Source organism: Orbicella faveolata, unplaced genomic scaffold, assembly GCF_042242905.1.
Source record: "Orbicella faveolata isolate gen_17 unplaced genomic scaffold, um_ofav_v1 contig_3, whole genome shotgun sequence".
Classification (NCBI taxonomy): Eukaryota; Metazoa; Cnidaria; class Anthozoa; order Scleractinia; family Merulinidae; genus Orbicella; species Orbicella faveolata.
In genome coordinates, this window is record NW_028301558.1 from 12098519 (window position 1) to 12124730 (window position 26212).

The 26212-nt window shown below is 40.6% G+C and overlaps 2 protein-coding genes and 1 pseudogene across 3 annotated transcripts in view; all 3 read left to right on the forward strand.

Annotated features, from left to right (window-relative positions):
• LOC149106394 (multidrug and toxin extrusion protein 2-like) overlaps window positions 1-26212 on the forward strand; it is a 46196-nt pseudogene that overhangs the window by 11849 nt on the left and 8135 nt on the right. Inside the window, exons 10-11 of the transcript XR_016209989.1 lie at window positions 20688-20808; window positions 21081-21162. The product of XR_016209989.1 is annotated as a multidrug and toxin extrusion protein 2-like (transcript). The remainder of the gene's footprint in view (window positions 1-20687; window positions 20809-21080; window positions 21163-26212) is intronic.
• LOC110049660 (uncharacterized) lies at window positions 639-18064 on the forward strand. Its single transcript, XM_089298649.1, has 7 exons — window positions 639-743; window positions 8508-9736; window positions 10070-10156; window positions 10741-10991; window positions 11708-11969; window positions 12654-13304; window positions 14386-18064. Exons 2-7 carry the CDS (start codon window positions 8533-8535, stop codon window positions 17589-17591), a joined length of 5661 nt encoding a protein of 1886 aa, XP_089154775.1. The 5' UTR covers window positions 639-743; window positions 8508-8532; the 3' UTR covers window positions 17592-18064.
• On the forward strand, window positions 22465-25564 carry LOC149106395 (uncharacterized). The gene has a single exon (XM_089298672.1). The coding sequence runs from the start codon at window positions 23140-23142 to the stop codon at window positions 24991-24993; it is 1854 nt and encodes a 617-aa protein (XP_089154798.1). The 5' UTR covers window positions 22465-23139; the 3' UTR covers window positions 24994-25564.

Consider the following 26212-nt stretch of genomic DNA (forward strand, 5'->3'; position numbering starts at 1 on the left):
CATGTTTTGGGACCATTTTTTCCTGACCACATCAGTATCTTCTTCAAGTTTCTAGAACAACTGTAACATTTGTTGCTTCGGAACACATGTTTTCTTGCCATTGTGAAGCTTATTCGTTCACTTTCCCCCTACAAAATGTCGATCTGGATAAACATATTTCACCGCGCCGTTGAGAGTTGAACCCGCTGCCATTTTTAGTGAAGTGGAACCCAGGTCTCGACCGTCACATTTGTGGACGGTTACAAAGCTCGGTCGAAAAGTGGTCCCAAAAAAATTTTCTGCCAACCGTAAAGGAGTCAGTTTTGCTTACATTTCTGACGCGGGCCAGGTTACATAGCATATCTAAAGATGGTATGTCGGGTGTAAACTCTACTTTCGGAAGGTAAGAACTTTTGAAGAGTAGGGAGGAAGGCGAGCTACTTTTGGATAGCTAAAACGTGTGGACCAATCCATCTTAATAAAAGAAAAATGTTTATATACATCAGTCGAGAGAAGAGAGGACTAAATTTTGGGCTCTTAGCGTTACACAGTGTTTCTAATTTTGTGATGAGGTGGCGATGGCCGAATAGCTAGGGAAACGTTGCGTGACAACTCTTGTTGCCAAGAAGACAGAAATCTTGAGATGACGTCATCCGCCCTTCTAGTTTCCTCTTTCAGTTTGAAGACTTTGAACCAACTTGACTGTGTGGTGCTTGCCGCTTTCAACTTGCTGTCTTCTCTTCCTTGGGTCTCCGTGAATGCAGGTTTGTTGTAAATCTGTAACCCGGATATGTAATATTTACTTATAGCTTTTTAATACATCAGTGACAATACTACACTGTTCGGTTTCCTCGCCCAGGGGATCTCTTAACTTGACGACGTTTCACTGAAAACAGCAAAGCAATGCTGTACTCGTTTGTCTGATCGAGTCTCCCGCTCAATGCGGAAAGCTTGAGTTCTCTATACTAGCCAGTATTCCGTGTGTATTACAGCGGTTATGTTTGACTGCCGCTGTAAACTAAACTCTTAAGGACGAGCGAAGGAAGCCAGATCGATTCTGACCCATCTAAAGATAGCTGTCAAATGCTGAGTTGAAATACATTCTTTTGAGTGAAGCTCAATTTTGAAACAGTCTCTGATAGTTATGGATATTGCATCTAACGTCTTCAATATTCAGTTGTCACGATCAGACTGACCAGGTACATGGGAAACTCGCTACAGTTTGTTTATCAATTCTGATACCCGTTTAGACTGATCATTGATCATTTATACGTCTGTTACTCATCGAAATCGGTAGAATCTATAATTAGCATGTTTGACCGGTAAAGAAACCTTTTTGCGATTCATTCTTCAGCCGCTGATTTATTTCTTATGTCAGTGACATGACTTCATCGTTGTAAGAGCTTTTAATCAGGAGTTTTTTTGAGCGTGGCGGAATGCGTCTGATATTTCAAGCTGCAAGAAGCGTATTGTTCGGGTGGAAAGTACTGCAGTAATTCTGCGACAATAATACTTATTCAAACTTGTGATTATTCTGTTCTTAACAGATGAATCGCAAGAAAAAAGTGATTTAAGGTTTTCACAAGTTAATTAAGGTGGTGAACTGCTTGGAGTCGTGAAAATATGATCGCAATGTCATGTAAATGATATTTTGTATAAACAATCAGACTTTGTTTTGTTTAACACATTCCAAATGAAACAAAATTCATGACATAGAAACTTGAGAAGACGAAGCTATATCAAAGTTCTTTAAAGGTATTTAAAGTGAAACCGGCTAAATAGATCAATTTCATTCTGCTTTATGTAAAGCCGTCAGAGCAAACGATCACGATGGTAATTTATTCCATAGCCGTTAATATAGCGTGACTCTTCTAATCCAATCTGTCTGCTAGACCGTTAAAAAAACAAAACAAAACAAGAGGCCCTTCTGTCACGCTATTGCGCAGTTGCAAAGCGGAGGCGAGACCTAATAACCCCAAACAATTTATAATATTATAGCGTGCGTAGCTTGGCTATTTTAGGGCGCTAAGAAAGCGACGAAGCCGCGTTAACGAGCGCCAAAGAGGCGGTGAAGCCGCGAGGAGCCTGGGAGAGATACAACTGAGAAACCACCTGCAGAGATAACCGCCAAAGATCTGCGTTGTAATCTGTACCGTTGCAGTTATGTTCAACCTCGTTCCCAGGGTCTCTCATCTTACCGCCCCTTAAAGCGAGCGCTCCAGGGGGCGATAAGATGAGAGACCCTGGGAACGAGGTTGGAGCCTGTTCGCAGGCTATGTTAATACGATTCACTAAACCTGTCATCGGGTTGTCAAATTATGAAACAGGGGGCGGCAATAAAAAATGCGGGTAATCTAGGCAATCAATTTCTCGCGGCGTCGCCGCTTTGTGCGCTCGCGCTCAAATTGCTTAAATAATTGCTTAAACCGCCAAGCTACGCAGGCTATTTATATTATTTCTTTTTGGACCATCTCTCATCCAATATCAAATTACAAAACCGAGTATAATGCTACTGTAACGTAAATAACGTATTACATTTGCCTTATTTTGACGAATGCAGTACGATTTGGCCTGATGCGGCCCTTGTTGATAAAGGGTAAGATATTTAGCACGCGTCATTACATGTTACAAGTTATTTCTGTGAGTCACAATGGTTCACTTATTTTCAGAAAATGTGCATTATGCGTAAGTTTTTAATTGGCTCTTAATTGTGATGGATAACCATTAAATTTCAATTTCTAAAACCAGCTAGTCACACAGGTTAGAATGAGTTCAGCCGACATTCACAGGGAGAATAAAGGCGCAAAATGAAGAAGGAATGAGTTTAGTCTATGACACGGATTACCGGAAAGTTGCAAATACTACTACCTTGGTAATATGTACTTATGGCGGGCTGCGAAAACGTGTGGGCTGATCCATCTTAATGAAATAAAAATATTCTTAATATATTGAGAAAAGAGGGGTGTAAATCTGCTTAAAAATAACTTATTTGACACCAACCAAAGTGAATTTTTAAGGTCACTGGGTCTTTTAAAATGAATATCGTATCACTTTGGTTCAGCTTGATGTGTCTGTTGCTTATATTCCCGTTGTTTTTCATAACATGTCAATTTACACCACTTTTGGACGTTTGTTACCTTATAATTAAAAGTATCGCTTCTTTTGGGATACTTGCTAACAACTACAGATCTAATCAATTCTTCCTGAACTCGGTATTTGCCGAGCGTTTGAAAACGTGTATTGTTTTTATATAAATATGTTTTTGCTTTTGTCGCATCCGACTAGACTCAAACCAAAGAGCAGAAATGTTATAATAATAATAAAAATGTTTTAAATATAAAGTTTGACTTGATCAAAGCTGTAAAATCATTGAATATTTTATGTAACTGACCTAGTCTGTCCTCAGACCCTCTATTCTGTCTTGAGTTCGTCGAGATCGCAAGCTTAGCAAAATATTAACTCGGCGCGTGGGACAGACTAAACTTGATCAACAAATAAAAAGTATTGACAAATGGTATACGATTTCTTCAAAAGAATAGATAGAGTAAAGTCAGCTTTATAGAGACAGGGCAGCCCATCGAGTGCTAGGCTGGTATGAGCAGGGGCCCTGACTGATATGTTTTCACGAAACTTATAATAACCGTGCAACTTACGCTTGATTTCATATTGTTCTATGTAAGATTTCGGGGAGTGTCCAATCAGCGCGGGTCGCGGGTGAACAGCTCGGACCGCGGGTAAATTGGTGCGGGTTAACTAAGACAGTGTCCCAGGCAGTAAGATGTCGTGAGTTAAATACATTGTCGTAGTAAAATTCGTTTTGTGTGTGTTAGTACTTTATGTCTGAGCAAATGGTAGTTAATCTTAACTTGAACACGGCCTTCCTACGCTTTTATAATATTGACAAACTAGAAATGAATGTTTTGAGTAAGACATCGCCTTGCTGGTTCAACTCGTATTTGAAAGAAAGCCGTATCCGTGAACCGGATTTTCTCGATATTTCCCGTGTAATGAAAACTGTAACAAAATTCTCGTACTTGATTGGTTATCAATAGCCCCGTTTGAGCACTAATAGGACAGTTTGCGGGTCATGCTGGTAACTCGCGGTCTGGTGTAAAAACGGTTAAAATTAAGCGTACCCTAGCGTACGTAGATGTGTTTTCTTTCCAAAGCCCTTTACGCTCTCTCGTAAACCAAAAATTACTGCTACGAAGGTCAAGCGTTCCCAGGATGTCCCATCGGCTGAACTATTCATCAGACTAAAGTGAGTGGCAATAGATCAAAGTATTTATTACTAAATTACCCAATGATGTGCAAAATAATTAGCCCGGAAATCTAGCACTAATTTCCTTGGTTTAGAAGACCTTCCTTTCAGTTATGAAATACAGTCACGCGTCGTGTTTAACGTTAACGTTGAAAGAAAATTAAGGAACCTTTTAAGAAAGCTTCTTTGAAAACAAGCCAACCCAACGAAATGGAAATGTCGTGGATTCGTTTACGGGGTTGGTGTTTGCCCGATTAACGTTTTACAAACAGAACTAATAAAGCTAACTTGGTAAATTCCAACGAAGTTTTGAGTTAAGAGGCTACTCTATTGGTAAGCCATCCTCTTTTAACGTATTTATCGTGGATTCATTTTCTGACAATTTGTCAGCCACAATACTACGGGGGGGGGGGGGGGGGAGGGGTTGCAAATTAGTCCAAGAGGGTATGCTGTTGACACAAGTCATGCTCGGGCAAAAATAAAACATAGTTTCCGTTACAAAATATTGACGGTACGGAACGTACAACCCTTTAACAGTAACTGTTAACTCTCCCTCATTTTGCAAATTTCTACAGACTCGACATCTTGGCACAGTTCCTCTTTTCTTTTCTTTTTTTCACCTAAAGTCCAAATCTGTACATGCTGGTTTCTTGCGCGCGTCATTTCTCAAGAGATCTTCTACTATTGTTTTCCTGGATCTGGGCGGGGTTGTATTTTTCTATAAAGGAGCTGCTCCGGGATAACCGTTGGTGTGTTATCCAACACTAACAAAACTTCGCTGTCGGTCAAGGAGAACTGCTGTAGAAGATAACTGTTCTCCGGCACTCTGTAATATTTAGCATTGTCCACATGATATGTTTACATAGTTCTTTGCCCGAAGTTTTTGAAAAATGGTCACATTCGCGCGAGGGATTATTTCCAATTTGAACTTTGTAACCTGAACTTTCACTCTTAGAATTAACTACAATAAAAGTCTCTTCGAGAGACGACTGCGAAGAACTTGAATTAGCTTTGATTGTCTCGTTCTCTTGCTTTGCCTTTTGAAGTCTTTGTAAAAATGGTCTGCTTCGTATCGACCTGTAACGACCACCTCTTCCCTCGTCAGACCTCCTAGACTCGACACTTGCGTTGTGCCGATCGTACGGGTTAGGACTAGCCATCGGGTTTAAGTCACCGGCCCTATCCTTGTCCCTTAGATCTTCTATCCGAGGCCTTTCGCCCTTTTTAGTCGACTTCTTTTCGCTTCGTCTTGTCTTTGCGAGGGAGGGACCATTGCCTCCCGTGCTGTTGCCATTTTGAAATGCCTTATATTCTACTTCCAGCTGACGTTGTCTCGGGCATCAGCACGAGCTGCATAGAAAAGGAACATGTTCATACGGTCTCTTTTCACCCAGTTGGCGTGAATGGTTTCCGCTTGAGTCATTTTCGGAGTACTTAGTAACGATACGATTTGACCCACCTGTGTAAATATTTTCGATCGTTGTCCTCTTCATTGAAATTCTCTAAGTCTTCCTTGGCGTTGTTGACGATTGCACAGTTCTTTAAAACGTCTTCTGTCTTCTTTTCTTAACTTTCGAGCCTGTCGGTTCCGGTAATCCTAGAAAATAACATTCGCAAGTCTTGACTCTTTCCGGGGCATGAGGATCAAATGACCGTCGCAAACCCTCCGTATTTGGCCCCGCCATGTCGGTAACCCAGTCACGAAGATTAAAGTTAAGAAATACTTCTTATTTCGACTTTCTTTCCATAGAACTTCGTAAAAGTTGTTCTAAAAAAGCTCGACTGAGCAACAGTCTTCACTTTTACATTCCATTGTGGCGAGAGGTACAAGTCTTCTGATTAGAGAATGATTGACGCTAGCAGTCAGTGAAACCAAACCTTTGCACCTGTTTACCTTCCCGTCGAAAAAACAAAATTCTTGACTCAAGATCTGGTCTTCAGTTCTGTCCATGCTAAGTGCGAATTTTGCTTTTAAACTTACTGGTCTTAAAAGCAAATGACGGTTTATCAGGATTACCACGCCGGTCATTTAATTTATAAACATAGCATGGGTCACGAGAGTCAGTCAAAGGAACAGGTGTTTATTAATGGTATTGAAGATAGGTCTACTAAAGATCATCTTTCATTGGCCTATCAAAACGTTTATTTAAGGTTTTTGCTTATGATTACTTTTTGCGTGACCCACGCTGTTTACTCGCGACCCACGCTGTAGACCCGCGCCCGCACTGCTTACCCGCGACTCGCGCTTTTTACCCGCGACCCGCAACCCACGCTGATTGGACACTTCCAAGATTTCCTCCCATTCATTCTTGATCCGTCTCGTGTCAGAGTTCGTTTTGTTCTCTTTTTTGAAATTGTTTCGCCTGTTTTATGACTTGAAGGCTGCAGCATAATCTGAACAGCTGTCGACAGGAGCCGCAATCGGGGACGGAGACCGTAAGTCTTGGGATCCGCGCGCAACTATGATATGGGACAATTTTCTATTTTTAGAACAACTTGCGCCATCCTGACCTCATATATCCGTGCGGATCCACGCACATGTCGGGGGCTCTCGCGTGGATGTTGTCGCGTTGCGTGATCAAATGGTGAGAGTTGCGAGATTCTCTTGCAGATTTTTTCAAAGTGATGACAGGGACTAAGGCAGGGAATAAGAACCAGGGCTCTTATATGTAGTTTTATGCTCTGAGCTAATGGAAAAGGTGAGTTTTTCAGGGTCGAAAACATGACTTCGATTTCGCGCTGTGAATGAATGCTCGCGCTAGTTGTACGTGTAAGCTTTTGTACTTGTTTTATAAAGAAAAGTTATGTCAGAAAAGTCTTTAGTCTGGTATCGAGTTAATTTGTGAGTTTCCCAAACAATGCTTAATCGTAACCAAACCCTGTTTTGATAGTTTCTTATTGTTTCTGTTTGTTTGGCGAGTTTGCAAAAGTTCTTGAAAGGAAAGTCTGACGCGTACAGGTAGCTCATTTGCGTAGTGCAGCGCGTCCATTTAAGTCCGAGTCGGTGTTTTCAATTATCGTCAACAAATCTGGACAAAGATTTCTTTCGCTGTCTTTTGTGCCGAGATGCTGCAACAATTTTCACCAACGCCAAAAGGCTACTAACATCATGAGTGTTTCTTTAACATAGTGAAATTTTATACTACGAAAATAAAATAGACAGGAAGTTTTGATAACTCAACCAACAAAATCGAAATCGTTATTCGAGTTGATTAAAGAAAGCGTCATGGCAACTTTGCTGATTATTTCTGCTGTATTCACATATTTTCAGCTAAGCTTTTAATATGTTCTCAAACATTTATCAACCTTAAACTTATCTAAAAACTAGAGATACATGAGTTCGATGTACGTTTTCACTCGAAAGTGGGGAAGTCCAATTTGTCATGTTTTACTGACTGTACAAACCACGCATCGGCGGGCGCTCTTATTTATCGACAACAGTCAATTTATTGGATTTTTACACAAACAAAACTAAGCAGTATCTACAGACATAAACTTTATTGTCACTTATTGGGCCTTGATAAAACATGAAGCGTAGCTTACGATTCAGGCGAATTTCAAACTTGCAATTATTTTTTGTTTACTGTTCGGTCGAGATAGACTCTGGTGAAATCCTCGGAAGCGTGTGGCAAGAGGAGGGAAACTTTGAAGTCCTGAAACGCTGCTATATCCAAATATATCCAACTAGTTTTTTGCTGTGTTTTGGAAAAGCTGTTAATCTTCAACATATGTGAAACTTAGAGTGGAGTAATGTGGAGCCCTTGTAAAAGAAGCTGCGTAACACAACTTGGTCAGTGATGTAAAGCGGCACATAACTAAATTTGACACTGTCTTCCTTCACTCAAACTGGAGCAGCTTACGACGAAAACACTGAAGCAAAATTCCAACAGACATGAAAGTTTTGAGTTGTGGGCCAAAAGCATCAAACATTTCGGGAATATTGGACGCCATTTCCCCGTGCTACATCCGCAAAAATCCTCGCAGCATGTACGCGCGTGTGCCGCACGGGATGGCGCAATTTGTTCTAAAAATAGAAAAATTGTCCCATATCATAGGGACAGCCCCAATACTAGAAATGGCGCGCGCTTACGGTCTCCGTCCCCGATTATGGCTCCTGCTGTCAATCAATTTTCACTCCTCCTTTAACAAACAACAGAAGCTTAACGCCATATGGCTGAAGCAATCAGATGCAAAGGCTAAAATGGGCAATGTTTTTAACATGTAGACACTTGTATGGCTTTTACAAGTCTGCTTTTTTTTCTCGCAGGAGTCTGATCTCCCGGAATGTGGCAATGACTTCACCTTCACAGAAATCTCGAGAGCATGGCGAGCTACGTCCATCCCCTGGCAAATTACATGTAACAATACTAGCATCAGAATGGAGATCAACTAAAGGTGGACTCTCCACCATAAGCAGAGAATTAGCCATAGAGTTGGCTAAATGTCCTGAGGTAGAAATCTCTTTCTTTGTTCCACAATGCAGCGAAGAAGACAAGAGAACGGCCCTTCGACACCACATTGGAATTGTCGAGGCAACACGACGGCCTGGTTTTGAGGAACTAGAATGGCTTAGCTTTCCGCCAGATCATTTGCAAATTGATGTCATCGTTGGTCATGGCGTGAAGCTTGGTCACCAAGCACAAATAATAAGGGAATCTCACAAATGTAAGTGGATTCAAGTTGTCCACACAGACCCAGAGGAACTAGGGATGTTTAAGTCCTACCAAAATCCGATTTCCACGGGCGAGAAGAAACACAAAGTAGAAGTGGAACTTTGCGAAAAGGCTGACTTCGTTGTAGGAGTTGGGCCGAAGTTGTGCGAGGCCTTTCGCAGATATCTTCGCTGGTGTAAGAAAGATGAAACCATTCTAAACATTACCCCTGGTGTCTTTGATGAATTTGTGAATGTTGAACATGCTGCTGAAGAGAGAGAACGATGCGGCATTTTAGTGTTTGGCCGCGGAGATGCTGAAGATTTTCAGTTAAAAGGTTTTGATGTTGCTGGCAAAGCCGTCGCTGAGTTGAGTGATGCTCATCTTGTTTTCGTTGGTGCCCCTGAAGGAAAGCACGAGGACATAGCAAAGCGTCTGCTTGAGTGTGGTCTTCCTGCTCACCGCCTGACAGTGAGAAGCTTCCTGCAAAGCAGAGAGGACTTGAAACGATTGTTCTGCGAAGTAGATCTCGTACTGATGCCTTCCAGAACAGAGGGATTTGGCTTGACAGGTCTAGAGGCATTATCAGCCGGTCTCCCTGTACTTGTCAGCAAGAACTCAGGATTTGGAGAAGCCCTACGTAAAGTATCGTTTGGTTCAGTATGTGTGATTGATTCTGAGGATCATCTGGTATGGGCTGAAGCCATCAAGGAAGTATGGAAAAAAGACAGAGAGACAAGACTTCAGGCGGCTGAACTGTTACGTTCTTCCTATAAGATGAAATACAGCTGGGCCAAACAAAGTCAAGGTCTTGTTGAGAAGATGGTAAACATCGTTAATCAGGGTATGTATTTTGGTGGTAACTTTGCAGCAGACCTTTGTATCTTTGTATTTATATCTAATCAATAGGTCTTGACAAAGTTATGTTGATTTATCAGTTTAAAAGTGAGATTTTTTTGAGTGAAATCTTGGAAATTTTATCAGGGTTTTTTCGTAAATATGTGTAACGTATCGAGTGCAGTTTGAGGGGTGGGATAGGTAAACCTTATCCTTACCGAAGAAATAACAGAAACGTTTATACAAGGTAGTACAAATTGTCGTTGGATTTATGAATACTTTCTGTTCTACGTGAATAAACAATATAGGATAACTGCGCATATTTTCTCCTGTTCTGCAGATCGTGGGAAGTCAACTCGGGGAGAAGAGGGATTGTCTGGTTCATCTGCTACCCAGGGTACTCAGATGATGAGTGGAGAACAGACAGGTACCTGCGGCTCTGAACCGAAACTAAAAAATCAAATTCATATTCTGCTTAACTTAGCCTCTTATATCAAGCTTACTTCCTGATAGTCATTAAATGATGAAAATTAGCTAAGAACAATTCGTGAGTAACAGAAGGAATACATGTAATGAGCATCGCTAAGTTTTCAAACTTTGTTATTTATTTGTTCCTACGAAGACCGTTCATGTCACCAGTGTGATAATTTTGTGCCTGTCTCTTATCACCTGATTACGTTTGTGGTCGTCGTACAGTTATTACAATTGTAATTTTTAGTACATTTGTGGCCTACCCTCATGATACATTTGGGGCAAATTAACAGTTCTGATCAGGAAAGGGAAAGGTGAAGAGCACATCAATATCCCATCAATTATGGCTTTAAGCTTGAGCAGTCTTAAGGTCATTTAAATTTTGCTGCAGTTTCGTATAATTTCCGATTTTTACTTTAAGTTTGATTTTTGAGCATGAGTGTAGAAATGAAAATTATGTAAACTAGTGAATTGCATGATCGATTGCTTAGCTACCCAATTAGAATTAGTTATAACTGAAAGAATTTTGTTGGCTTCCAGCTATGAACATTATTCGTGATCTGCAACAAATGAAGTGCGATCCAAATAAGTTCCACAAGAAAATTGGCCTGTCAGAAGATCTGCAAAAGATTGCTTCAGACAAGGGATTCAGCATTTGTGACAACCCAGGATCGGGAAACTGTATGTTCTATGCGCTGTCAGAGCAACTTCAAAGCGTGAAAGGAATGCAAATTTCGGAAACAGAACTGCGGAAAAAGTTAGTGGAATGCCTCAGGAACTCCCCCAAACTGGTAAGTCAATGGTCCACAGGTGGCTTCTGATGTGAATGAAGGTGTGCTTTGTACAAGACTGGGAAAACTGGGCTCTGAAATCTCTTCGAGTAACTGATGATGAAATTTAAGTTCCATAGTCTTTCCTCAAGTACATGGGCCAAATAACCAGTAGATGCTTTGGTATTAGTAGGAACTTTGTGTCCCTGGCTCAATCGAGGGATGTTACTTTATTAAGAAAACTATCTATCAACTTTATTTCATAAAATCTATCGATAACCGAATTAGGCTTTGACTAATCACTCACTGTAAAAAGGTGAATTATTGTTGAGAACGTTTATTTTGGTATAGGCAAGGACATAGTTAATAAAAGGAAATGGTTAGGAAGGCCGATAAACATCAAAAAAGCAAACAATCGGGCTAAGATTTATGTTGGAAGGTCCGTGACCCTGCACATCGTTTGTTTTATGCTCATAGATTATGCATGAATTACATAATCACAGTGCTTCTTTTTTGTTAGTTTTATGAGCTCACATATATCCATGCGCCACCTTTTGTATTTTGCCAGGTTTTGTGCAGGGTCAACATTCAAAAGAGCAAACAAAAACATACAACAAAGAACTTTGCCAGCTTTCCTAACCATTTCCTTGTATTAATTATGTCTAGGACGATGGACATATTGTGTCAGCTACTTTAAGCTTATTCAATTAACTTAAAAGTTTCTTTCTCTCTCAAAGAGCGATGGAACAGATCTGTTCAACTTTCTCCACGGATACCCATCTTGGGCTGATTACTTGAGAAGCATGGAAAAAGATGGCACATGGGGCGATCACTTGGTTCTCCGTGCCGCAGCAAACTGCTACAAAATTCCTATTCGTGTAATTAGCAGTCTCGACTGTGATATAATCATCAATCCAGATCGTGCTGTTGACAACACCAGCCCGCTTGTTTTGGGACATATCCATGAGAAACACTATGTCAGCCTTCGACCCAGACAAGGTAAGTTGTAAGGATTTGATGAGCGAGTGAAACCAACATAAAAAGCATGTGCTCTTTATTTTAACGTAATTAACGAATGACTCTCAATAACAGTCGAAGCTGTATATAACGGCCACCCTCGGGACTTGAGGAACTGGCCGCTTAATACGGGATCACTAAAAATACTCACTGGGCGTGGTCTAACGATATGGTACTGTTCTTCAGCACATTGCGGACATCTGGAAAGCGTTAACGATACTAAACGGCCGATTATCAGCTACAGTAGCTTTGTAAATGCTATTTCTTTATAGTGGGGATGGATCGCATTTTAAACAATAAAATACCGCATAAACTGACATGTGGCTTAGTTTCCGGTCAAGGGTGGCCGCTTAATACAGGTAAAAATAACAATGAAAGACAAACATAGGACTACCACAGGGTAGCCGCGGCCGCTTAATAGAGGTGGCCGCCTAATACAGGTAACAAATAGAGTGTTTGTATGAGCGAAAAATCGGGAATTTGAAAACTGGCCGCTTAATAATGGGTGGCTGGCTTAATACAGGACCGTTATATACAGTTTTGATTGTATTGTTGAGCCCGAAATTGCCTGGCTTTTAGGACCATGATAACAAAACATAAACAACATCCTAGGGAAGTAGATTGTAAGAGGTGACTGATAAAGTGTTTTTATGTGAACTGTTGTAGGCACTACTCCCAAATTAACCTTCACGACAGAGAAATCCAATTATGCTCAGCTGTGTCAGATTCTGGTCACTGTGGGTTCAGGAGTCCTGAGAGAAACATTTGACAGAATCATTCCACCACAAAATCTTCGGAAACATTTGAAAGACTATCAAAATCATCAGACACTGCGGTTACTTCGAGAGCAAAGAATCCTCACTTCAAAGCAATGGGGTCAACTGTATCCTGATCGTGCTTCCTCGGTGTCATCCGAACACTTCGACCCTACACTTCTTATGGTTCTGTTGAGGACAGTTTGTGAGTTGACTCCGCCAACTGCTGGCTGGGACGCACCTCCTCATGCAGAAGACGCCAGTTACGAGGCTGACATAGCCCGTGTGAGGTATTTTATGAATACTTTGCTTGGCCATGCAGACAAATCCCGTGTTAGTGATGCAGTATTTGTTAACTACTGCGAAGACATCCGGGAAACGGTGGTGAGATTAGGAGGAGCTCGATATGGTGATGCCATGGACAAAATCATGCATCAGAAAACGGACCCTATCAGCGAGGAACACTACAAGGAGCTCCTGATGCAGTGGAAAAAGATCGAGGACCGCATCAAGGACAAAATGAATGAGCTGGATAGTGCGACGGAATCTTCTGGAGATGAGGGTGAGTTCTGAGTTGTAACAATACTTAGACATGGAATAATCATGTCAGTACCGCCTCTTGTCAGTATTCCGTTTTGCTGATACAGTGCAACTTCTTCTTATTCCATAAATGCCTTTTTATTGAATATTTGAAAGTGCAACAAAAAAAACAAAGACATACAGGCAGCCAACCTTGGAATTTATCCCCTGAAAATCGGAGACAAATGGAGCCTTTCTAATCCTAGACGCCATTCCGTAAAATAATCACTTTGTGAGAACGGACACTTTTCCGACGAGCAGAAAAAAGGTACATATCAGCAAAACGGCTAAAGAGAATAAGCCAAAAAGAACATGCAGAACTGAAAGAAAACTTTAACAAATTTCCCTATGTGCGCACGTCCCAAAAAAAAACATTGAAATGATTGCCTCGTTCAGGAGAGACTTTTTTGTGTTGAGCTTCAATTACTCGAGATAACAGCGCCCAATTCCATCCCCCTGGGGAGGACAGTTACATAAAGCTATGTGCGGCGTCCAATTTCCGTTTCGAGGTAAAATAAATCACCGAAGTCAAAGGCTTAAAATGTTTTGCCTTAGTTTAACTTGATTTTTCCAAGACTAAACACAATTTGATCAGTACCAACTTATTTGCAACTGTTTTGAAAGAAGAGAATAGTATTCTCTTTTGACTTAGTATTAATAACGGCATATTCGAACTTTTTTACTCTGGCTCCCTCGACTTTGAAAATTTCAGATATATACCTTTTAAATTTACATTGTAACAGGAAAGTTTGTTACGCTTACTGTAGCTTTTTAGTGATGCTGAAAGCGAACACGGTCTTTCACGCTGTTAAAACGCAGTGTCTGAACATTCCGATAAGACAATGATCCTATAAAATTCGAAAACTTTTATTTATCAAGTTCCAAAAAAGGGTTCAAGCAACTCGACATCATAAATATTCCTGATATCTTATGCATGGTAAACATAATTGCAAATTGTAATTTTTGCCTCTCATATTAAACCGAAGTAATTTATATTTCCAAGCTTGGTTAAAATAAAAAGCGTATTTTCTAATCTAATTTATTGTCATTTTCTCCTTTTCTAGGCATGTCTTATCCAGCGCATGAGATAGAAAGGATCCGCCAGCTCTACAAAACCCGTGAAGGAAGTGTGCTGCCAGTACCATGGTGTGAAGATTTCAGCTTTCATCTGGATGAAATTTTCACCAGGCTCAGGCTTTTGAACAAAGAAAAAACAAGAGGAACACTGGCTGAAGAAATCACCAACATGACAGCTATCTTCAAGACGCATGAAGGAAGTAAGAAGCCACGGACTGTTTTGATTGAAGGAGATCCTGGTATGGGAAAGACAACTTACTGTCAAAAGCTGGCGTATGACTGGGCAAATAGACGGGAAGAATGGGACGCGTCTTTTCCAGAAATCCAATTGCTGCTACTGCTTAGATGCCGTGATATGGAGACTAACATCTGGGAGGCTATCGAAGAACAAATTCTCCCCGAAGATATTAACGAGGAATCCAAAGAAAACTTTTTCAAATTCATCCGTGAAAATCAGTCCAAAGTTTTGTTAGTACTTGATGGTTTAGATGAAGTAGATGATCCTAGTAAACTGGCCATGTACTTAAAAGTTGCTGAAGGTAGAGAATTCTCTAAATGTCGCATCGTTTTCACTTCTAGACATGAAGTTGGAATGAAATTTAGGCGGTTCTGTGATATCCTGTGGGAAATTGTGGGATTCACTACGGAAGATGCAGAAAGCTTCATCTTCAAGTATTTTAAAAACAACAGACCTTTGGCTCACAAACTCCTAAAACAACTTTCACCCTGGTCAGGATCTAGAGATTTACGTGAATTGATGGCAAATCCTTTAAACACCACTTTACTTTGTCTTCTTTGCGAGGATTTCCAGGGTTCTTTTCCGACGAGCAGGACTCAATTGTACATTGAAATGGTACTCTGTGTTTTGAGAAGATATGAAGAGAAGAACCAATTGGCAAGTACGAACGAAGACCTGATTAAAGTTTACGAGAAAGAGCTGATACATCTGGGGCATATGGCGTTCAAATCTCTGTGTGAAGGAGAGCTATATATTGATGAAAGCAAATTTGATTGCAGTTCGACTGTTTTAAGTCTGTTAACTAAGTTTGGATTTTTATCAGTCCAAGTCAGTCTAGGTAGTCGAAGACGACGTTGTGTGCGTTACGGATTTATGCACAAGAGCTTTCAAGAATTCTTTAGTGGTTTCTATCTCGCTTCAAAGCTTCACAGCGGAGAAGTTGACTGTGAAACAGTAGTGACTGATGAGAGATACTTAGATGAACTGAAACAAGTCTTTTTGTTCATGAGTGGAATTGTTGTCTCACGATGCAAAGAAACCGCAGTGTGTCTTGTAAAAACTATCGCCGCACACATAAAAAGCAAACGTGAATTAATTAAGAATCTGGAATTCGCGTTTGACTGTATAGAGGAGTGCGCAACCCATAAGAAAAACCTTCTGTCGCAATTGTTGCATACTTTTGGTTACCACCTTGACATTACGGCTTTAGACTTACGCGGTAATAAGTTGCGGAATTTTGAGTATCTCTGTGAAGCTCTTACTGTAAATACCACTTCGACTAATTTGGATTTGAGCAGTAACGAGATTGGTGATTCTGGTGCTGGTTCCCTCTCTGATGCTATTAAAGTCAATACTGTATTGACTAATTTGGATTTGAGCAGTAACGAGATTGGTGATTCTGGTGCTGGTTCCCTCTCTGATGCTATTAAAGTCAATACTGTATTGACTAATTTGGATTTGAGCAGTAACGAGATTGGTGATACTGGTGCTGGTCTCCTCTCTGATGCTATTAAAGTCAATACCGTATTGACTAATTTGGATTTGAGTGGGAACAATATTGATCCCGCTGGTGCTGGTTTCCTCTCTCGTGCTATTAAAGTCAATACCGTATTAACTAGTTTGGGTTTGAGTAATAACGAGATTGGTGCTCCTGGTGCTGTTTTCCTCTCTCATGCTATTGAAGTCAATACCGTGTTGACTTATTTGGATTTAAGTAGGAACGAGATTGGTGATTCTGGTGCTGGTTTCCTCTCTGATGCTATTAAAGTCAATACCGTATTGACTAATTTGGATTTGAGTGGGAACAATATTGATCCCGCTGGTGCTGGTTTCCTCTCTCGTGCTATTAAAGTCAATACCGTATTAACTAGTTTGGATTTGAGTAAGAACGAGATTGGTGCTCCTGGTGCTGTTTTCCTCTCTCATGCTATTGAAGTCAATACCGTGTTGACTTATTTGGATTTAAGTAGGAACGAGATTGGTGATTCTGGTGCTGGTTTCCTCTCTGATGCTATTAAAGTCAATACCGTATTGACTAATTTGGATTTGAGTGGGAACAATATTGATCCCGCTGGTGCTGGTTTCCTCTCTCGTGCTATTAAAGTCAATACCGTATTAACTAGTTTGGGTTTGAGTAATAACGAGATTGGTGCTTCTGGTGCTGCTTCCCTCTCTGATGCTATTAAAGTCAATACCGTGTTGACTAATTTGGATTTGAGTAAGAACGAGATTGGTGCTCCTGGTGCTGTTTTCCTCTCTCATGCTATTGAAGTCAATACCGTGTTGACTTATTTGGATTTAAGTAGGAACGAGATTGGTGATTCTGGTGCTGGTTTCCTCTCTCATGCTATTAAAGTCAATACCGTATTGACTAATTTGGATTTGAGTGGGAACAGGATTGGTGATGCCGGTGCTGGTTTCCTTTCTGATGCTATTAAAGTCAATACCGTATTGACTACTTTGGATTTGAGGTATAACGGGATTGGTGCTCCTGGTGCTGGTTTCCTCTCTGATGCTATTAAAGTGAATACCGCATTGACTAATTTAGATTTGGGTGAGAACAGGATTGGTGATACTGGTGCTGGTCTCCTCTCTGATGCTATTAAAGTCAATACCGCATTGACTCATTTGGATTTGAGTAGGAACAATATTGGTGCTTCTGGTGCTGGTTTCCTCTCTGATGTTATTAAAGTCAATACCGTATTGACTAATTTGCATTTGAGTGGGAACAATATTGGTGATACTGGTGCTGGTTTCCTCTCTGATGCTATTAAAGTCAATACCGTATTGACTAATTTATATTTGCGTTGGAACGGGATTTGTGATTCTGGTGCTGGTTTCCTCTCTGATGCTATTAAAGTCAATACCGCATTGACTAATTTGGATTTGCGGTGGAACAATATTGGTGATTCTTGTACTGGTTCCCTCTCTGATGCTATAAGAGTCAACTTTTGATTTGGATTGACTTTGGATTTGAGTTACAATTTGTAATTCTGGTGCTTCTTTCCTCTCTGATGCTATTAAAGTATATAACGTATTCACTGATTTGGATTTGAGTTACAACGACATTGGTGCTTCTGGTGCGGCTTCCCATTCGATCTGATGCTATTAAAATCAATACCGTATTGAATAATTTGAATTTTGGTCATCTGGTTTGGTGATCTGGTTTTTCTGGACGTGCCATCCTCTCGTGCACAAAAGGTTAATAGTGCATTCAGTTTAATGGCTTTAGGTTTTAATGTACTGGTTAGGGCTTGTAGCCAACCTAACCCAGTATCTTGCTGACTACGTATAGCGTGCAAGTTAAGTGTGTAAATGCTTCAGTTTTTTGTTACAAAACTGATTTCTGTGGAATTGCTGTAAATTGTTGTAAAAGTTGTTATCGCTAGGAACATGACAGTTGCAAATATACAGTATGGCTTCCAGAAGAGAGTTTGCGTGAGTGTCTCTTGATCTTGAAAACCATTTAAATGTAAAAAGTACTTTAACTTCAAGATTGTATCCTGTGTCGTAATCTGATCAGCGCTAACATGTCGCCGTCGACTTATGGTAGTCTTGTACTGACGAAAAACTGAGGCCCTATTTTCACCATTACAGGAGGGTCTCATGGTGGGGGATAGGGTTCCTTTGACGGTTAAAAACAAGCCGTTTTGACGGTTTATGGTTATATTTTAGATCATTTGAAGGTGGACGGTTAATTTTTCGGAATGACGTTTATAACACGAAATTACAGCGCAAATTTGACTTAAATTTTTCGTAAAAGGACACAATTTTAGTTCTTTAATTTGTGCACTACAAATTAGGTTGTTGGCTTCAACTATGTGTTTTTGGCCCTTTGATGGTTGACGGTTAACCCCATTGAGACTCGCGTTCAGAGGTAGGTAATTCATATTTGATATAGCAGTGCCCATAGAAACGGTTGTTGTATGTCAGGAAAGTGCTTACAAGCTGTACCTCTTTCGATTTACTTCAATTATATTTGAGACAGGTTACTGGTCCCTCGAAGCCAACCGTTAGCCCACTGCCTCTCCCTGTGCACCTCTTTCAACTTCAAGTCCGTTAAAAACTAAATTGTACCCACTTATACTCCTTGCCGTGGGTGGGGAAGAGGGGAGAAGGGGATGAGAGGCACTGTGAAAGCACAGATAGCCCGGATGCTGTATACAATTTACGGGACATCATGCTCTTGGTGCTTGCTTTCCGATTTCAGCCGTTGTGCGTTTAAAATGATGTATGAAAATGCGTCGACAATTGCTCTAAATCATAAATGCTGCGTGTAGGAAAGAATTTAAAAAAAATTGGCTGACTTGACGTTTGTCGAGTTATGATTTAAGGTGTTTTGCTTCCATTTTACAGAGGAAGAAAAGTCAGGCGGCCTAGTAGGCCGACGGTCTGCACTCGACCTCCATACATTCCACAAGACTGGTCTAATCTCGCAAAAATGTCCTCACGGAAACCGTCCATTAACTATTCTTTCTATTTGCTTCTACGAAGGTCCCAAGGTTTATTTTCACCGCCCAAGAAACGCTCGTTTTCCAGCTCTAGGATTCTATATCTGCTTTGTCTTGATCTTCAAAGCATGGTTCCCTCTTTTTAGATAAGCACAAGAGTAGCGTAGAAGAGATGCTGGGCGTCTTTTTCAGGGGCAGCCATTTACATAAAGTGGGCAGCCAGAACACAATGACGTCATAAAGCATGATAATTTGGCGCGCGCGTTCTTTGTTAATTTATTACGAAATTACGTCGAAGCGCGCGAAGACAGCTCAAAACCCCATAAACGCTACTTTTTAGTTCTGTGTTTTCTCCGAGAGCTCTCGCGGGTCTGGCGTGGATCGCGGACCACTTGACGGTTTATATATATTTTCAACCAGAAAAGACAGCCGAAAATGCCAATAACGCCATACAAGCCATAAACGCCATAAACACCACTTTCTAGTTCTGTGTTTTCTCCGGGAGCTCTCGTGAATCTCGCGTTGATCGCGGGCCACTTGACAATTTATATAGATTTTCAACTGAAAAAGACAACCAAAAGCGCCAAAAGCGCCAGAAACGTCATAAACGCTATAAACGCCATACACGCAATAAACACCACTTTTTAGTTCTGTGCTTTTCCGGACGCTCTCGTTTGTTGGTCTTGCTTTGATCGCGGGCCACTTGACAGATAAGGAAGTTATTGTTTTTTTTCAAAATAAAAGCGAGCTTCCGTTTTTTGTCATTCATTGCAATTCACTTGCTAGAAAAATTTTTTCGAGCTTATGTCTATTTGGAACGTTATTAATTGTGTGAAATGGCTTTTTATGAGTGTGAACGATCTGCAAACCGCTCTGAACCCTTGTTAAACTTTTCGAGAATGTTCGAGAATGTTGTTGTCAAGTGAGGGTTCCACTGGGGCGTTTTTAAACCACAAACTGGTGAAATGACATAGCACTACGGTTAGCCTAAATAGTAAGCGTCCGGTCAGCCTGAATAGTGCTCATGTTAGGCTAAATGTCACTGTCTAAACAGTGGTTAGCCGTCAGTAATTGAAAGGGTTAACAGCCCTTACAGACACCTGTGGCGTAAATAGTAAGCCTCCGGTCAGCCTAAATAATGCTCATGTTATGCTAAATATCACTGACGCGACAGTGGTTATCTTTCATCAGTAATTGTCAGGGTTAACCCTCATTTTACAGACAGCTGTAGCCTACATAGTGCTCTGGTGAGTCTAAATAGCGCCCATGCTAGGCTAAATATCAGCGACAGTGGTTAGTGTTCAGTAATTGTAAGGGTTAACCCTTACAAGCTCTTACAGACACCCGTAGCCTAAATAGTGCTCTGGTCAGCCTGCCTAATAGTTAGGCTAAATATCACTGACGTGACAGTGGTTGTCTTTAATCAATAATTGTAAGGGTTAACCCTTACAGACACTCACATTGACTCTTACCCATAGTGCCGTTTCTTCGTTTCGCCATTTCATGTTTTAAACACGCCTGTTCCACTGTATTATTTGAAAAGTTGACCTTGACTTGGCCATTGTGTTTAACATTCTGCATTTGCACTAAATCTCCATAGATTCCTCTTGGAATAATTGTGGCTGCTAGCGTTCGTGTTGAAAATGCTCTTGATACCGGCAATCCCAAGGCAGTAAAAAACACAGTTAAAGTGGCCCTTACGGTTATTGTTAATTATAGAAGTTTATTTACATTAACTACAGTCTCTAATTTTATAGCACTCTTTCTGAACAAGGAATGTTATTTCGTTTACAGTAACGTTTGATTTGTTTGATTTACCGCACCCAATTTTTATATTGCTGGATACAAAATTAATATCCTGTCCATTTCAGTAGAGTTTATTTAGCAAACTATTTACTAAGCAAAGTAAGTGCTAGAGTTACAGTGTAGCTGGTCAAAGTGCACTGCTAGTTGGATAATCAATTGAATCACTGCAATATATTTGATTTTGCAGTGTGTGTGGAGCTTGTGGTTTTTTGCTGTCTTCTTCGTTGTTTCATTCAGGAAACAACTGGAAGGCTCTTCACAGATAACAGGTTTGTAACTGTCATGGCGGATTTACAAAATTGAAGCGCAGGGTGGCGGGGCACCTCCTCCTTTGTCTATTTTTCTGCTCTTGCTCCAAGTTGCACTCGGCCAGAATGCAAATAAACCTCTTCATACGGGAACGCTTGCTGTGCAGGCTCACCTACGATCTAGTAACGTCATTCGCAGCGGTCAAATGCAAGAATTAACGCATCTTCCATTTTCATGGCCTCAAAGTTGGTATGTGTTGGTGTTATCACCTTTAGTCTGACAGCAGAATTACACCGGGCAAACATGCTGCTCATTATTGTTCGTAGGCATTCACTGTCAGCCAAAGATGTACGGGTTATTGACCAAGTGTGAGGTCAAGACGGCTGGATATTGGCCAAGTTCTTTTTTTGCGTGTTTATGGACCGAGACGGAGTCAAGGTCCATAAACTCGCAAAAAAAGAACGAGGCCAATATCCAGCAATCTTGACCGAACAAGCTTGGTCAATAAAGGATTTATTATATGGCTTTCGGGGAAATTTTTCTTGCGGGACATGGCCGGTAGTCCCGAGCGGGCAAGATAGTTCCATCTTGCCCGCTCGGGTAGCCAATCACAGCGCAGGATTTGATTCATCTTGCCCGCTCACGGAGTTAGCCATATAATAAACAAGTTATTATATGGCTTTGGCTTGTGGCCGATATAACGCGCGCTCTGATTGGTTAATTGTCACTGAATTGTAGGACATTATTCTCCCGTAATGCCCACGGGCTGATTACGGATTATGCAAATTAGGAAGAGCCCGGTTCTGAAAATTCAAGCGCATTGAAGCGATGAAAGCCGATGACATCATTTCTCTACGGAAGCCAACCCATACTGACCGTTATTTGGATTTCTCTTCCCATCATGCAAAAGAACACAAAATCAGCACGGCCTCGACCCTCTTGTTCCGGGCATCCAACCTCCCTAGCAGCTTTGAAGGAAAAACACGTGAAACCAATCATGTTAGGGCCGCGTTAGAAGCTAATGGTTACCCACCGGCTGTTATTTCTAACATTCTCAATAAGAAGCCACCCCCATCTACAGTTCCTCCACCAGAAGAACTGGTTTCTATGTTCTTCAAATGGGCTGATCCATTTAATATGTACCAGGGTTTTGCATGTCTCCCTTACATCAGCGGCCTAACCGAGCCCCTCACAAGATTACTCCCCAAAAATGATATCCGAGTTGTCAACAAACCACTTAAAACCCTTCAACAAGAATTCCCGTCACCAAAGTTCAGACAACCCTCAGATTTTCAATGTAATGTTGTTCACAAAATTCCATGTAAAGACTGCCCTTGGAAGTACATAGGAGAAACCGGAAGATGCTTCCAAACCCGAAAAAAGGAACATCAACGAAACTTGAAGAACTATTCAAATGGCTCTAATGTTGCCAACCATGCGTGGCAAAACAATCACTCCATTGATTTCGACAATGCTTGTGTCATTGACAAAGGCAATTACCGCGTTCGGAAAACACTAGAATCTTGGCACACAGCAAAAACCGTCGACGCGGAAAACAACTCAAAACCGTTGCCTAGGCAATACTCGATTTTATTGTAATCAGGCCTCATTTACATTTTTATCTTCTAGCTTTTTTCACGCTTGTTTTTATTCTCAATTTTTCGCACCCAATTCGTATATATTTTCGCTTGCGCGCCACATTTTTCATTCGTGAAAGGCTATAGACTGATAGCCGAAAGCTTATGTTTTCAATATATTTTCAACCAGAGAGCGTTTTTATTCCAATAGTTCTCTAAATGTCGCATCGTTTTCACATCTAGACACGAAGTTGGAATGAAATTTAGACGGTTCTGTGACACCCTATGGGAAATTGTGGGATTCACTACGGAAGATGCAGAAAGTTTCATCTTTAAGTATTTTAAAAACAACAGACGTTTGGCTCGCAAACTCCTAAACCAACTTTCACCCCGGTCAGGATCTCGAGACTTAGTGAATTGATGGCAAATCCTTTAAACACCACTTTACTTTGTCTTCTTTGCGAGGATTTCCAGGGTTCTTTTCCGACGAGCAGGACTAAATTGTACATTGAAATTGTACTCTGTGTTTTGAGAAGATATGAAGAGAAGAACCAATTGGCGAGTACCAAAGACGACCTGATTAAAGTGTACGAGAAAGAGCTGATAGATCTGGGCCATATGGCGTTCAAATCTCTGTGTGAAGGACAGCTATATATTGAAGAAAGCAGATTTGATTGTACTTCGACTGTTTTAAGTCTTTTAACTAAGTTTGGATTTTTATCAGTCCAAGTCAGTCTAGGTAGTCGAAGACGACGTTGTGTGCGTTACGGATTTACGCACAAGAGCTTTCAAGAATTCTTTAGTGGTTTCTATCTCGCTTCGAAGATTCTCAGCGGAGAAGTTGACTGTGACACAGTGGTGACTGATGAGAGATATTTACATGAACTGAACCAAGTGTTTTTGTTCATGAGTGGAATTGTTGTCTCACGATGCGAAGAATACGCAGTGTGTCTTGTAAAAAGCATCGCCGCACATATAAACGGCGAAAGTCAAATAAGCAGGAATCTGAAATTCGCGTTTGACTGTGTAGAGGAGTGCGCAACCCATAAGAAAAACCTTCAATCGCAGTTGTTGCATACTTTTGGTTCCCACCTCGACATTACGGCTTTAGAGTTCGATGGTGAAACAGTACTTGGTGGATCGTTGAACTTTGAGTATTTCTGTGAGGCTCTTACTGTAAATACCTCTTTGACTCATGTGGGTGTAAGTAATTACTATATAGACGACTCTGGTGCTGGTTCCCTCTCTGATGCTATTAAAGTCAATACCGTATTGACTAATTTGGATTTGAGTAGGAACAGAATTGGTGCTTCTGGTGCTGCTTCCCTCGCTGATGCTATTAAAGTCAATACCGTATTGACTAATTTGGATTTGAGTAGCAACAATATTGGTGCTTCTGGTGCTGCTTCCCTCTCTGACGCTATTAAAGTCAATACCGTATTGACTAATTTGGATTTGAGTAGGAACACTATTGGTGCTTCTGGTGCTGCTTCCCTCTCTGATGCTATTAAAGTCAATACCGTATTGACTAATTTGAATTTGAGTTGGAACTGGATTCGTGCTTGTGGTGCTGCTTCCCTCTCTGACGCTATTAAAGTCAATACCGTATTGACTAATTTGGATTTGAGTAGCAACAATATTGGTGCTTCTGGTGCTGCTTCCCTCTCTGATGCTATTAAAGTCAATACCGTATTGACTAATTTGGATTTGAGTAGGAACAGTATTGGTGCTTCTGGTGCTGCTTCCCTCTCTGATGCTATTAAAGTCAATACCGTATTGACTAATTTGGATTTGATGAGGAACGATATTGGTGCTTCTGGTGCTGCTTCCCTCTCTGATGCTATTAAAGTCAATACCGTATTGACTAATTTGGATTTGATGAGGAACGATATTGGTGCTTCTGGTGCTGCTTCCCTCTCTGATGCTATTAAAGTCAATACCGTATTGACTAATTTGAATTTGAGTTGGAACTGGATTCGTGCTTGTGGTGCTGCTTCCCTCTCTTATGCTATTAAAGTCAATACCGTATTGACTAATTTGGATTTGAGTAGCAACAATATTGGTGCTTCTGGTGCTGCTTCCCTCTCTGATGCTATTAAAGTCAATACCGTATTGACTAATTTGGATTTGAGGTTTAACAATATTGGTGATTCTGGTGCTGCTTCCCTCTCTGATGCTATTACAGTCAATAGCGTATTGACTAATTTGGATTTGAGGGATAACGAGATGGTGCTGCTTCCCTCTCTAATACAATTTAGGTCAATACCGTATTGACTACTTTGGCTTTGAGTAAGAACTAGATTGGTGATCCTGGTGCTGGTTTCCCCTCTGATGCTATGTAAGTCAACACTGCCTTGACTAATTTGGATTTGAGTGAGAACAATATTGGTGATTCTGGTGCTGGTTCCCTCTCTGATGCTATTAAGGTCAATACCGTATTGACTAATATGGATTTGAGTGTAAACGATATTGACTTACATGGATTTGAGTTGTAACGATATTGGTGCTTCTGGTGCTGGTTCCCTCTCTGGTGCTTTTAAAATCAACACCACTTTGACTAATTTGAATTTTTAGGCGGATCCAAACTGGTGATTCTGAACGAGCCTCCCTCTCATACACAAACGGTCAATAATGGGTTTAGTTTAATGGTTTTAGGTTTTAATGCAATGATTAGGTCTTGTAGCTAACTATATTCAGTATGTTGCTGACTATATATCGCGCAAGTGTCTAAATGCTTCAGTTTTTTTGTTACAAAACTGATTTCCATGGAATTGCTGAAAATTGTTGTAAAATTTGTTATCGCTAGGAACATGACAGTTGTAAATATACAGTATGGTTTCCAGAAGATAGTTGTCCTGAGTGTCTCTAAATCTTGATCTTAAAAACCATTTAATTGTAAAAAGTACTTTCATTTCAAGATTGTACGCTGTGTCGTAATCTGATCAGCCCTAACATGTCGCTGACGACTTATGGTTGTCTTTTACTGACGAAAAACTGACGCCATATTTTCACCAGTGAAGGAGTGTCTCAATGGTGGGGGATGGGGTTTTTTTGACGGTTAACAACAAGCCGTTTTGACGGTTTATGGTTATATTTTATGTCATTTGACGGTGGACGGTTATTTTTCGGAATAACGTTTATAACACGAAATTACAACGCAAATTTGACTTCAATTTTTTTCCTAAAAGGATACAATTTTAGTTCTTTAATTTGTCCACTACAAATTAGGTTGTTAACTTCAACTGTGTCTCATTTATATAATTACATCACCTTTGTTACCGTTGAACGTATCAATCACTTGCACCCGTGAGTAGAAGTTAAAGGATTTGCACATAAATGCATTTTTGTGGTAAATTAAAACGATCATTTATAAACAGCACAACTTAATTAATTCTTAATTAAGGATATCAGAGACATTTGACTGCTAATATTGGCTTGCTCATTTGACGGTTTACGGTAAAAATATTGCGTTTTGACAGTTGACGGTTAATTT

Coding starts and splice junctions, on each gene's coding strand:
- LOC110049660 (XM_089298649.1), top strand. CDS start 8,533: ATGACTTCACCTTCACAGAAATCTCGAGAGCATGGCGAGCTACGTCCA. Junction 9,737..10,069: donor GGTAAACATCGTTAATCAGG/GTATGTATTTTG, acceptor CCTGTTCTGCAG/ATCGTGGGAAGTCAACTCGG. Junction 10,992..11,707: donor TCAGGAACTCCCCCAAACTG/GTAAGTCAATGG, acceptor TCTCTCTCAAAG/AGCGATGGAACAGATCTGTT.
- LOC149106395 (XM_089298672.1), top strand. CDS start 23,140: ATGGCAAATCCTTTAAACACCACTTTACTTTGTCTTCTTTGCGAGGAT.